Raw genomic sequence first — 12,754 nt, 5'->3', positions numbered from 1 at the left:
AACCCAGAATCATACCCAAGGAATTCTACACGACAGTTCTACTTCTAAGAGCATGAAATGTAATTATCTGAGCGAGGGTTCCATAATTATAAGTCACATTTTCTGCCGAAAGCTCTCTCCTCAAGTTATTCTGCTCTTTTAAATGACATATTCGACCAATCATCTACAGTACTTAGGTATTTCATAAAAATCCTTTCAGATAAATATTTAGATATGTCTGGTTTAGAATATTATTCTCAAAATATCTTGGAACAAATTAATGGTAAAATGGAGAATGAAGCTGAAAAGAACTACATAATCAGAAACAGTAAGAGTATCAGAAGTAGTTACAGTGCAATGGAACCACTGGTGTTTTAGATACTTTTAGTTTTAACACAATTTTGTCACATCAAAATGTCATAAAATGCAGTATGGCCTAGTTTAATCAATATTTTACCTTACAGAACTGAACTATATCCAACAAAGATAATTAGTAAAATCAACTTTGCAACATATTAAAATATTGTACGATTATGTATTTTTCATAAATTCAATAAAATGTATTAACAAACACTAAGCATCTCTGCTGGTGCAAAATTTGGTCATAAGACATGTTGGCATATTTCAATTTTTATTGCTTTACTTGTCATTCTGTTAGAGAGTACAGCACTCATTCAAAGTTTTACACCCATTTTCAAAAAAGTTAACCCAAATTATTCGATTTCTTTCCTGGCCCAAAACTTTAATTCATTTCATTCACTGCAGTCTTACAGCAGTTTGAAGTGTCTCATCAGTCTAGCTAGCCTTCAAATGAACAGTCAGTTACCAGTTAATCATTAGATGGTCCAATCTGTTTTACCGTGACCATTATTTCACTATAAAAAGAGATGCCAATACAAAAATGTTCATGATGACAATGTTAATTATTGCACTAACAAGTACTTGAAAAAATTCTTAAATCTCACAGTAGTAATTTTTGATGTCAGATTCAATTATAAATCAAATCTGATATTAACTTAGGTATTTACTTATAACCTGTATAGCTTTACAATGTACTTATGATAAACTAACCAGATACTTGCAATTAACTTAGGTATTTACTTATAACCTGTATAGCTTTACAACGTACTTATGATAAAGTAACCAGATACCTCCGTACTGCACCTCGTTCAATCACAATTAGAGATGTTAACTATCACACTATACAACTTGCTATATGATCCTAAGCAAAGATTATAATATACAATATTTTTTTATCCTTTCTTTTTTCTCTGCATTTGTCCACTTCAAAATTATATTGTAATTAAAAACTTAAGAGTCCTGTAAAGAACTATTTCATTTGTTTCAGAGTATTGTGAAGAACTATTTGTTTGTTTCAGATTATTGTTAAGAACTATATTGTTTGTAGATTATTTCTATTTTTAGTTGCTCTTATACCTTTAATTGTCACAATACTGGGGTGCCTGCACACAAAAAAAAAAAAACTACGTGAGGTAAGAGACAAGAACAGTTTCTGTAAAAAAAAACATTTTATTTGACTTATATCAGACATCTGATGAAAGATACACTACAAAACTAACAAAATTCAAGTTGTAATGAGGACATACGAAATACTGAGAGAGAGAGAGAGAGAGAGAGAGAGAGAGAGAGAGAGAGAGAGAGAGAGAGAGAGAGAGAGAGAGAGAGAGAGAGAGAGAGAGAGAGAGAGAGATGCAATTGAAAAATGAAGTGCACTTCATAGGAATGGTCTGTATTCAAAGGATCCTATGTTGATGAAAAGTGGAAAAAATATGATAGGGACATAAATTACAATGCAGGGGAAAGGAATAAATTCCCTGATGGCTGTTTACAGTGTCTACAGATTACCGGTTGTTAGATGATGGAACAGTATTTGTGTGTCAGGTCGTAATCTGTACACAACGTAGACCCCACCTCGTGGAACTTGACACGTGATCAATAGCTTTAGCAAAGATACAAGACAAAGGGTTGGTAAAGATGACGACTGCAATCATTAATTCATATTAATACTGTGGCACAAAACTGAAAAAACATACAGGAATATGGATTGTAAAATGTATATGAGACTAAACATGTGGAGAGGCAGTTACCTAGACTCATTAAAAAAAGGAAACAGTTAATCAGGTTGCTCAGCATGACGCTGACTTAGCTAACATTAATTAGTGGTAGATGCTTCTCCACATCTCTCCTCACGTTAAATGAATGCGTTTACAAAATTGTCCAACTCAGTCAAAAAAGACTGCAAACTGAGGCAAGTATTCTTGGATAATCAAGAACGTACAAAAGGAAGCGAGTTTTTTTTTTTTTTACACAGAGCACAAAATGAATGAAGAGAATCTGAAAAACTCTCACGTCTAGGTTCTTCATATAAAACGATACCTACAGAAATACGATGAACAATTTCAAACGATTGCCCTAGAAACTTGCCAAACCTCCACAATCTTCTCAAATTTGATCAGAATCACGTGGTATGTAAAAAAAGTACGGTACAAACATAAGACTCAATAAAACCATTTGACATCTACTCTATAGATTCTTCTGAATCTTAAGGAGAAAATAGGCTTCTTTACATGTAATCATAATAAAAAGTGTCTCCATCTGAGGGTCAAATTCAAAACCTAAAAAAAAAAAAAGAGTTCATAACCACTAAAAAGTACTCTACAGCAATCTTGGTATAATTTACATTACATGATTGTCCATAACATTGTTTTAAAACTTAGGTAAACAAACTTTTAATACATGAATATATTCTACTTGTGAAAACTAAGATTTCTTTGTATGGGTTGCCACTCATGAAGTCTCATCGAGTAGTAACCAATACATGATAAAATTTGTGCATAACAAATGTTCACTAGCCTACTCTATTTACGTTCTTTTCAGGAAAAAAAGAAAAAAAAAATTAAATCCTGGAGTTTATAAACATTTAACTAGGCTACTAAATAAAAATCTACAAAATTCATGACAGCTGCAGTAATTCTTAAGCCGCCAAACATTCAACTCCCAACAAATACCTGGGTGTTCGTAACACCTTGGTGGAAGGGAAAACACGACAGTATTTACGATTGTTAATGGAGGCAGGTGGGGAAGGTCCTCCATCATGTAGTCATTGTTTCTTATTATTTAAATATTGATAAAATATGTTTTTCGGAGCATTTACAAAGTACTATTAGTTCTGCCCCAAAAACGTCAACATGGCACCTATCATTGTAAACAATTATTCTTGTTTAACTTATACTTCCAACCCATTACACTCTTCACTTATAAAATGCTTTCTTAGCTGCAACAGAGTGGGTGTGAGTCTAATATACAGTAATTGTTTGATTTTGCTCCTTAAATTTAGAAGTCAAATATTTCTAAATGCAGAGTAGACAATCAGCTGTAAGCATTCATTAACTTCTGTACTGTATACATGAAGGAAAGCTGCTGCACACCCTTTATATATATATATTTATATATATTAAGAGAAATGACTTTAAATTCCCTTGAAAACCACACTGACTTAGAGATCCGTGTCATACCACGCTGCCATCTGATTATTGTCACGTGGAGGCTGCGGTGGTATCTGTTGATCAAACGTCAGGTCAGGGTGTCCGGGGTGTCCAGGCGGAAGGTCTCGCGGGTCTATAGGTCCGTAATTCGATCCTGGACCTCCTTGCATTGAGTCCACAGGTACGTGATCGTAGCCACCTGGAAGAAAAATGTGATGCTGTGTAGCATGAAAACATTCAATCGAAAATACACTTTCAAGGAACACTGTCAATGCAAACAGACCAGCGATCCAATGCATCATGATGATAATGCTCTATTGTTATGGCAACTTCTGAATTCACCAGCAACATATTGCCAGCAAAAGCCCTTAACATTTGCAGCTTCAACTCTTAACTCCTTATACCGAGGCACTACTATGTAAGTCTCCCACGAACATTTTTGAAAACAAGATTAAAAGGGGCCAAAGGTAGTTGCAACACGAGGCTTACATGGAAAATATTGCTACAATATCCTTCTGGCTGAACTCAAATTAAATCCACACTAAATGAAACTTATGTCAGTTCTGAAGCTCATCTGAGACACCCCAGAAGAGGTAGAATTTAGCTGAAGTTGTGTTCACTTCATTTACCCTTTCTGTGCATGTTACAGCTTTGTCTTGATCAAAAGAGTTGCCCTATTAGGTTATTCTAGGAGTAGGTATAATTATCACTACTGACAAATGTTGTTTATCGTAACTTATGTCAAGTGCACGAAATGGAGAGAGAAAAAAGGCAACAAAGAGACCAATGACAAATTTAAGTAAACAACTGCAACAAACAAACAGTGTAAGGATGCTGATCTGATTGTCAAGCACTTGATATCTGTGAATACTGCAACTTGATTAGAACAACATGAAGTAGCAGTGATTCTTTTTTATAACCTTTTCTTACAATAATCATGCCATTGCAAATGTTAATTTAACAAAGAATGAAAACTATGTCCCTAAGATCTTGCAAAAGGTATGGAGTAACTCCAGAATATATTTCTGTCCACTCAAATTTGTCATAAGTTATAATATACTGGATTTGTCTGGTACTGGACACCATTTCCCACTATAATTGAAGCCTTACCACAAGAAACTATCACAGACAGATTTAACTTACACTTCAGGACATAAAAATCCTAGAAAAATTTAGCTATGATTTGAAACAAAAATTTTAAAAACCTGAGACAGCGTACAATTTAGCATTAAGTCCCAATGTCATAATCTGCAATCAGCATTTGCCCTAGTCAAGAATTTTTTCCCTTCTCTGGACAACAGGTGTTTAGGGCAAAATAAACAAAGCACCTTAAAGTCTCCTGTAAAGATGTCGTCAAGCATTTGATGGCACTATATAAAATAAACTTTCCCTTGATAAAAACAATTATACAAAAATATACTCTGGAAACACTATTCAAAATAATTTCAAATACAATAACTAACCTTGATAATTTGGCCCGGCATGGCCTCCATGGACACTTGGCGGCCCTTGGCCATACATAGGATCATAATGGCCTTCTGGAGGAGCTATGAAGTCCTGTAGGTCAGGAGGCATGGCTGCCAAATCTCCTTGCCACATGGATCCATCCTCGCGGAAGAGTGAATTTGTCAGCTCCATGCTCAGCCTCTTCTTGTAGTCTTGAGGTTTATCCTCCGACATCCTGAACAACACAGCTGCTGCGTATGTGGCTGAAAGTAAACAGTTTTTTATAAATAGTTATGTCTCTCTAAAAAATGATAGAACAGTAACATGTCCTTACTGTGACACTAAAGTTTTTAATAATCCAAAAAAGATATACATGTAGTCGTAATATCATCTCATTCGAGAGTTGGACAAATGATTAACTTTGTTAGTTCCTTGCCAAAGGAAACTACAGTATCCTTAACAGTATACTGCATAACACTCCATTAAATCTATATAAAAGTATTGCACATCTGAATACAAAATTAAATACAGTACCTAAAAGAGAAAAACAAAATACAGCATGCACAAACTACAATAAAATACATACTAACAGACAAAATAATAAAATCCATTCTTTGGAAAACAAATTATCATACATTTCAGCCACTCAAAGAAGCTTGTCTTACATGAAGATGAATAAAAACTACAAAACTTACCCACGCCTTCATTGCGTGAATGCAAGAGTTCTGTTAGAGGGGCTGTGGCACCCTCTTGTTCTATCATTTCTGCTCCTTCTTTGTCAGCTGCAAGCTCACAAAGAACTCCAGCCGCAACACGCTCAATGTTCTCGATGTCATTGTATAACAACTGTTAAGACGAAGTTACATTAATAAATACCCTCAAATCACTTTACAGTGACAAATTAGAAAAACAATACCACAAAATACAAATTATCATAACTAACTGAAGTTCACCGGTTCTGAATTAAAATAATTATATACCTATAGTATATCATATAACCCAACACCAGTATGAGCCCTTTTTAAGAGCTAGTAATCGATAACGATTCCTTACTTGAACGAAAATTGGTATGACGTTGAGGCCTCGTATAATCGCTCGGTTGTGGGACTCGCGTGCAAGGATGTGAAGAGCACCTACAGTTCCTTCAACAATTTCTTCCATTCGCACACCATCTGCATACGCCCCAATGCTACCAGAACCTCCGCTGGCTACAGAAGAACGTTGCTGGAAGAGAATGAGAAGTTACTGTACCTCTATTCTCAATGATAAATGCAATTAATTCTTTGGTTAATCAAACTGTTAAAACAGCAGCACTGTATTTGGAAATACAACACAAGAAGGTTACTATTATTATCATCAATGTTTTACTGTGTCCACCGAGTCACATTTCTCAACTCTCGCAACACTTGAGAGAGAGAGAGAGAGAGAAATAATAACAGATGTGACAAACATGATGCCACACAGGGCTTAGTGACACTTAAAATGCCACACCATGGCCTGAGTACTCACGGAATGTAACATTACAAGGGAGGCGACATACACAGACTCAGAGTTGAGCCTACATACACACAGTTAAAATTTCAAATAAAGCAAATAAGGACTAACATTTAAGAAAAATACAAAAATGCATAATAATATACAATGATCATACTGACTCACCCTCTGAGTGTCCTGGAAAGCACGGATGAGGAGCTGTACCAGGCGTGGAATGGCGCCAGACTCCCTCAAGGGAGCATGGTTGGCTGGGCAAAGAGCCAAATTCCTGATAAGCCCAATAACGGCTTTCACAAGAGGCCAGCGAGATGGGGGATGAAGTAAATTTACAATGATGGGGATTCCATTCTTCAAGCGGGCACCATTCTGAGCAACTTCTGCTTCTGGATGCCTAGCAGTCAAGTGACGCAATGCACAAACCTACAAGAATTCATAAGGTCACTTATATGGCTCCAAAAGATAGGTCAGAAAGTACAATTATTTGATTTACTGTACTTTGTACATCACTTTAACAAATAATTATTTATTGGACTGGGTAGTTTTGCAACAACCTTTTTAAGAAACGTTTCAAAATTACTGACTCTTCAGTACATTGGACAAATAAACCCTTTCAATCACTCACAGCAGGCTCCGTGATTTCCTCCCTTTCTCCCGCGCTGTAGATGGTGGCGACCAAGGCTTCAACACCTCCAACTTGACACACCGTAATCTTGTTACGTTGGTTGTTGCAGGTCAAGTTGGAGAGGATGCCAGCAGCACAGGTAACAACATTGATATCACTGGCTCGCAACAAGTGCACCAAGTTTTGTAGAAGCTGGTCTAAACTATCCTGCAAAAATAAAAAAAATATAAAGGTATTTCAGCTTTTCCATTTAGGTGGTTAAAAAATTATTTAAGTTTACAAATTTATGGTATGTGGTCCCTTCCCAGCAAAAATTTTAAGAATGACTGTTCAGTACTGGAACCAGACATGCTCTTTTTCCCCAGCATATTTCCATAATTCTTACTAGGAATATTTCCAAACTTAGAAATGAGAGTAAAATGCCTAATTAGTCTATACTGCTCTCTGAAATAACCTCTACTCATTTCACTAATTAAACAATCAAATTCTTATCCCTAACAAACAAAAAACCTCATCAATTGAGCAAAAAAAAAAATTATTTCAAAGTTCATCCAATTTCTGGAAAACATCTACAACCCTAGCAAATAACTCATTAAACAAAACATACAATTTGAGTAAAATAAACAACAGTAACAGCACTACTCTAAGGCATATATAACTACATGCTGCAAAAATAGTTAAGGAGTGTAAACCACTGGTTACTTACAACTTTGGTAGCAGCATCTGACAAGTTACGTAGGGTCCAGAGGCAGTTCTGTACCAGACGTGTGGACTGGTGGGTCAAGTGCATGGCAAGAGCCTGCATTCCACCAGCTTCAACAATAGCAGGCTTGTTGCTTGAGCACACAGACAATACTGTTCAAAAAAACAAAGGTTATTTATAGAAAAAATAAGCTATTCAAAAGATGCAAGAACTATGGTATATTTATTTTAAGCAGCAAACTTTTATAAAATTAGCCATGCAGTTGGCTTATGAAATGCAGTTGACAAAAAATATTATGCTGCTCCCTGAACAACTATTAAAAGGAATAGAGTTTCAGTAATTTTCAAGCAAATCTTCATTTAGAATTCATACAAGAGTTACAGGTAGCATAAATGTAGTACATTCTGACAGTTGAAAGCTCTATCATGTCAATCTGATCATTAGTCTCTAGAAAGTGACCAGCCCTTTAAGTCAAGCAAATGAAGTGTACGAAACATTTTATCCATCTTTATCAGCAGGGCAAATATTTCTGAATTTATCAGCATCAACCTTTAAGTGCATCCTACAGCAGGTAATTAAAATACATCACATGTACTGCAATAGAATACCATACCTTTGAGCACTCTTGAGGTAGTCCATAGTAATTTTTCATATGTGTAGGAACGCAGGATGCGAACAAGTTCTTGAGGTCCCTGAGAAGCCAAAATGATGAGTTTTGATTCTTGATTACCGTAAGCCAAAATCTGAAGGCAGTCAGTTACAATGGCAAGGAACTTAACGTTGTTACGCTGAAGGAGGGCCACCATTTTCTGTAGCCCACCTGCCATTCGTACAGCTGTCTTTGACCCCTCCTGATGCAGCAGGAGATTGTGCAGTGTTGTGATGGCATAGAAGAGTACAGATTCTACTGGTGAGCTGTAAAAAAAAAAGTGACATGTGACAACACATACACAACATGCTCAGCAACATTGTTTGATGAAACTTTGTTGTGTGACCCATTAACAGCACATCAAACTAAGTCCCTATATTTAACTGAAATTGCATTTCTAAGATGATAACCCTCTACTGCACATAAAAAAACCTATTCTTGAGTAACATGTAGCTCCAAGGACACAGGCACTATACCTGTACATAGCTGAACTGTGACTACCATACTAAATTTGACATGAATACTTTTCAAATATTAGCAAAATTCAAGTTAAAAAGAACAGTACTTTTCAGGACACTACCTGGCTAATCTACAAACCTTCAAACTTACATACAGTAACTAGAATTAAGTGCTACCAGACTACAACTCACATTTTAAGAAGGTTGTATTAAAAAATGAACTTATGAATTTCACAAGTTCTCACCTATTTAAATCAAGAGATTTTAAGTGTAAAAAAAAAAAGGGGGACAATAATCAATTCTAAGAGTACCTTATGACATTTTTGGGCAATAATATATGATCACTTCCTACTACAATAGCTATCATAATATATCCCTAGAGCATTGAAGGCCCCCATGCCCAGAACCCTACTCCCACTTGTTTTACCCAACTCAAATAATTTTCCATCCCCATTACTTTTTTCCTTGCACTCAGCCTGGGCTAAATACAACCTACAGGTTGCCAGTTCCACTGGCCTGTGCAAAAAAAGAAATAAGTAAATAACTAAAATGATTTGCACCACCTTACCTCAAAAGCTTGACTAGAGCTGGAATGCCACCTGACTTGAAGATGGCTAGGAGACCCTGTCGGTGGTGGGACAAGTTGTGAAGGGCACCAACTGTGACACGAGTTGTTTCCAGGTCATTGGAGTTGCTCAGGGCACGGACCAGGGCAGCTACCATGGGCTGGGAGTTCATGATTGCATGTCTGGAGGCTTCCTTTTTGCTGAGTCGGTGAACCATCATGGCTGCCTGTGAGACTACAACCTGATCCTCATCATTTAGTAACTTGATGAGCTCAGGGATGGCACGTGTTGCTAAATCTGCGTCATCCTGGATAAGGAAAAGTACATTGAAGTAAAAATAATCTAAAGTACATTGAAGTAAAAATAATCTAAATATACATTGAAGTGAAAATAATCTAAATGAAGTTATTTAACATAATACTTACGCTGCAATAAACACAATCCAGTCTTAAACTAAAACAACAATTTATTCATTCTGACAGCAGCCACAGAAGAATGTACTAATAATTCCGACTGAATTTTCTTAATTTTTCATAATCATACTGATTACTGTACGTTGAGATTTTACAGTTCAAGTTTGATAATGATTTAAAAATATCATTCAATTCCTTCTTTCTTTTCAAATTTACCCTTACGTGTACATAACTTCAACCTTATGATTCACAGATAGAGTAGGAGTCCTCCACAGTGATCAAATGTACTCCAAATTAAGTAATGCAATACGAAATACACGCTCTATATTGGTTGAAAAAAGAGCACAGCAGCACACTTACCTGGTAATTGATCAAATTAACCACAGCATGCTTCAGCATCTGTGAAGGTTCGGCCAGTCTTTGCACAGCTGTTGGCTGCTGGGGATCAAACTGGGTGGAGGGGATTTCCATCCCTTCATCTAGAGTTTCAGGGAACATGGCTGCACGCACTCGCTGAGATCTAGTCTGGTTCAACTGCTGGTTCATGTCGTCCACCTACAATTCAAGATAAAAGTTAATCATGAGTAGAAATGGTAGACTTTATCCAGAAACACAAGCATGAAATAGCTAATATCTAAGTTTTTTGGCAATGCTTTAAAGAATAAATAAAATATTTGATATAAATAAGGAGCATTACAACCTTGGCTAACAACTTCTTAAAAACCAAAGCCAACTTTTACCTTACCCATCAAAGAATAGTTGACAGATCACCACCTGAATAATGATCTACAATGGACAGAATCCAAAAATCACAAACAAAACATTTTGTGATCCTGAAAGACTCACAGCAAAAATGCAATAATGCTATCATAGCCAAATAAAACTGAAAATGTGTCTCTAGTGGCACCAATAAACAACTGGATCACTTCAACATCACTTTCTAATTACCTGTTCTGATGTAAATGCTGCCTGGTTGAAACCTTGCTGTGCCTGCCCTTCCATCCATTCCGCATCCATGTCTTCCTCTTTACCAGTAAGAGATGGAGCATTGGTGGTGGCACCTGAGTGGATGCCTGAATCACTCATGTAGGTGTTTTGTTGCCACATGGCAATCTGTTCTTTTGGATTCTGCATCGGCATATCTGCAGGGTTATGATAGCCCCCCTGGGACACTGGAAAAAACAGAACACAAATGAGGACATTACTTTAACCATTGGTCAACTATATAAATTATATGATAAGTGGCATTCTCAATCATACTCAAGAAATACAGATATACATGGCCTTTATATAATAAGCCGGTGAAACTCTCCTAGAGGTATTAAAAGTAGCCCTCTAACATGAAATAAAATATTACATGATATACATGTGAAGGTAATACTTAATACTATCATTATCATCCATCTACTATAAATTAAGAACCAAAAGAGAGGGTCAATTACAAAACACACCATGTGACTGAATAAGAGAACTATTGTACTTCCACCAAGTTACTTTATACAAGGAACTTTCAGCCATTGTTCATGATCAACAAAGGCTATGGATTTGCAAGTTAGGGAAAAAGAATTAGGGTACCTAATCCTACTTGATACAAAATATTACAAAGGTCACATATGCAACTGAAACTAAAAACACCCCTTGCGACAAACTTCCCTCAAGTAACTTTCAAAATATACATAACTAGTTTTAGTACAGCATTAAATCTTACCTCTTGAAACTTGGTTCTCACTTTTTCTCATAAGTTACAAGTAGAGACTCTCCTTACGTAGTTACACATATTATGAGGTTTCATTTTCTATACTTGAAAGATCTGAACACAGCAATAATTCCTCGATGTTATCAAAAAGTGGAGCAACACACCTCCTCTGGAGAGTACCTTAAAATCTTTCCTCTACTAAACATACCTTAATTCAGGATCACCCAAATAACTGGAGAATGTGATAAAACCAATAAACACTCACATTACAAGTGAAATTATCCAGACAACGTAAACCAGAGATCATTATGGATTTGGAGTACAGTACTGTATGGAAGCAGCTGAACTTGGTAAGCCATCAGAAATCATTTTGGTTATGGTGCATCTGACAAAGGTACCCATGCTTTGTGAACTATCAAAGACTACCTTGAAATTTGGATCTGGTGTATCCTATGCTAGCAACCAACTTTATAACCATCACAAAACCTGAAGACTCACTACTGAATACAAAAGACAGGGACAATTATTACAATACAAAGCACAAGAAAGGGTCCATATGAAGTTCCAGTTGATTACAAAATTACTTTCCCTGGCTACTTGATACTCAAAACATTATTTTGGAAAATCAGATGAGATTAAACACATAACAGACCAACAAATCATTGGTGACAAAATAGAATGCAGCAGGACAGAGCACCTTACAAAATAGCATAGGTACCCTGTAGCATGGTTCCGCCTACAAAGAAAACTCAGCCCAAGATGCACTGATCTCTATTAACTAATTTTTAATCATTCACTTCAGTTTACTTTTTGGGTTGGTCTCATACTGTACTTCAAAGTACATCTAAAATAATAAAATTCTAGTTTGTTATAATTGAGGCAATGCACTAAGAAGCATTACCTATGCCCTCTTGTACATCATCAGTACCACCTCCAACAACATAAAACGCAAAGGGCCTCTGCAATATCCCATAGCTAATCTTTGATATGCTTTCATTTCCCCACATTCCCAATCCCCTCCAGCTTACCATCTCTTAGTTATCATCAAAGTATATTGGGTCTTCAAACTCTTCGGTTGCCAAGAAAAGCCCAGATGACACTATCACAAGATTCCATGGATGAATTAAAAGTGTTTGATGAAAAAATTACCATGTACTGTATTCATTTAATGACTACACATACCTCGCTTTTGGTTGTGAGCCGTAAATCAATCCACCACATT

At 36.2% G+C, this 12,754-nt stretch overlaps 2 protein-coding genes across 6 annotated transcripts in view; one reads left to right on the top strand and one right to left on the bottom strand.

Moving 5' to 3' along the window:
* The window catches only part of LOC136854535 (WD repeat-containing protein 46), a 146,494-nt gene that overhangs the window by 17,500 nt on the left and 116,240 nt on the right, over window positions 1-12,754 (top strand). The gene's annotated exons all lie outside the window — the stretch shown is intronic.
* arm (armadillo) overlaps window positions 1,490-12,754 on the bottom strand; it is a 29,729-nt gene continuing 18,464 nt past the window's right edge. For all 3 annotated transcript variants that reach the window (XM_067130877.1, XM_067130876.1, XM_067130878.1), the window contains exons 3-13: window positions 10,785-11,008; window positions 10,197-10,391; window positions 9,426-9,730; window positions 8,364-8,665; window positions 7,754-7,902; window positions 7,048-7,254; window positions 6,591-6,845; window positions 5,985-6,155; window positions 5,627-5,777; window positions 4,949-5,194; window positions 1,490-3,684 (exon numbers count right to left, since the gene is read on the bottom strand). In XM_067130877.1, coding sequence (XP_066986978.1) covers window positions 3,497-3,684; window positions 4,949-5,194; window positions 5,627-5,777; window positions 5,985-6,155; window positions 6,591-6,845; window positions 7,048-7,254; window positions 7,754-7,902; window positions 8,364-8,665; window positions 9,426-9,730; window positions 10,197-10,391; window positions 10,785-11,008 — 2,393 coding nt within the window. In that variant the 3' untranslated portion in view covers window positions 1,490-3,496. The remainder of the gene's footprint in view (window positions 3,685-4,948; window positions 5,195-5,626; window positions 5,778-5,984; window positions 6,156-6,590; window positions 6,846-7,047; window positions 7,255-7,753; window positions 7,903-8,363; window positions 8,666-9,425; window positions 9,731-10,196; window positions 10,392-10,784; window positions 11,009-12,754) is intronic.

The sequence above is a fragment of the Macrobrachium rosenbergii genome, chromosome 29, assembly GCF_040412425.1.
Source record: "Macrobrachium rosenbergii isolate ZJJX-2024 chromosome 29, ASM4041242v1, whole genome shotgun sequence".
NCBI lineage: Eukaryota > Metazoa > Arthropoda > Malacostraca > Decapoda > Palaemonidae > Macrobrachium > Macrobrachium rosenbergii.
This window is presented reverse-complemented; position numbering and strand designations above follow the sequence as displayed.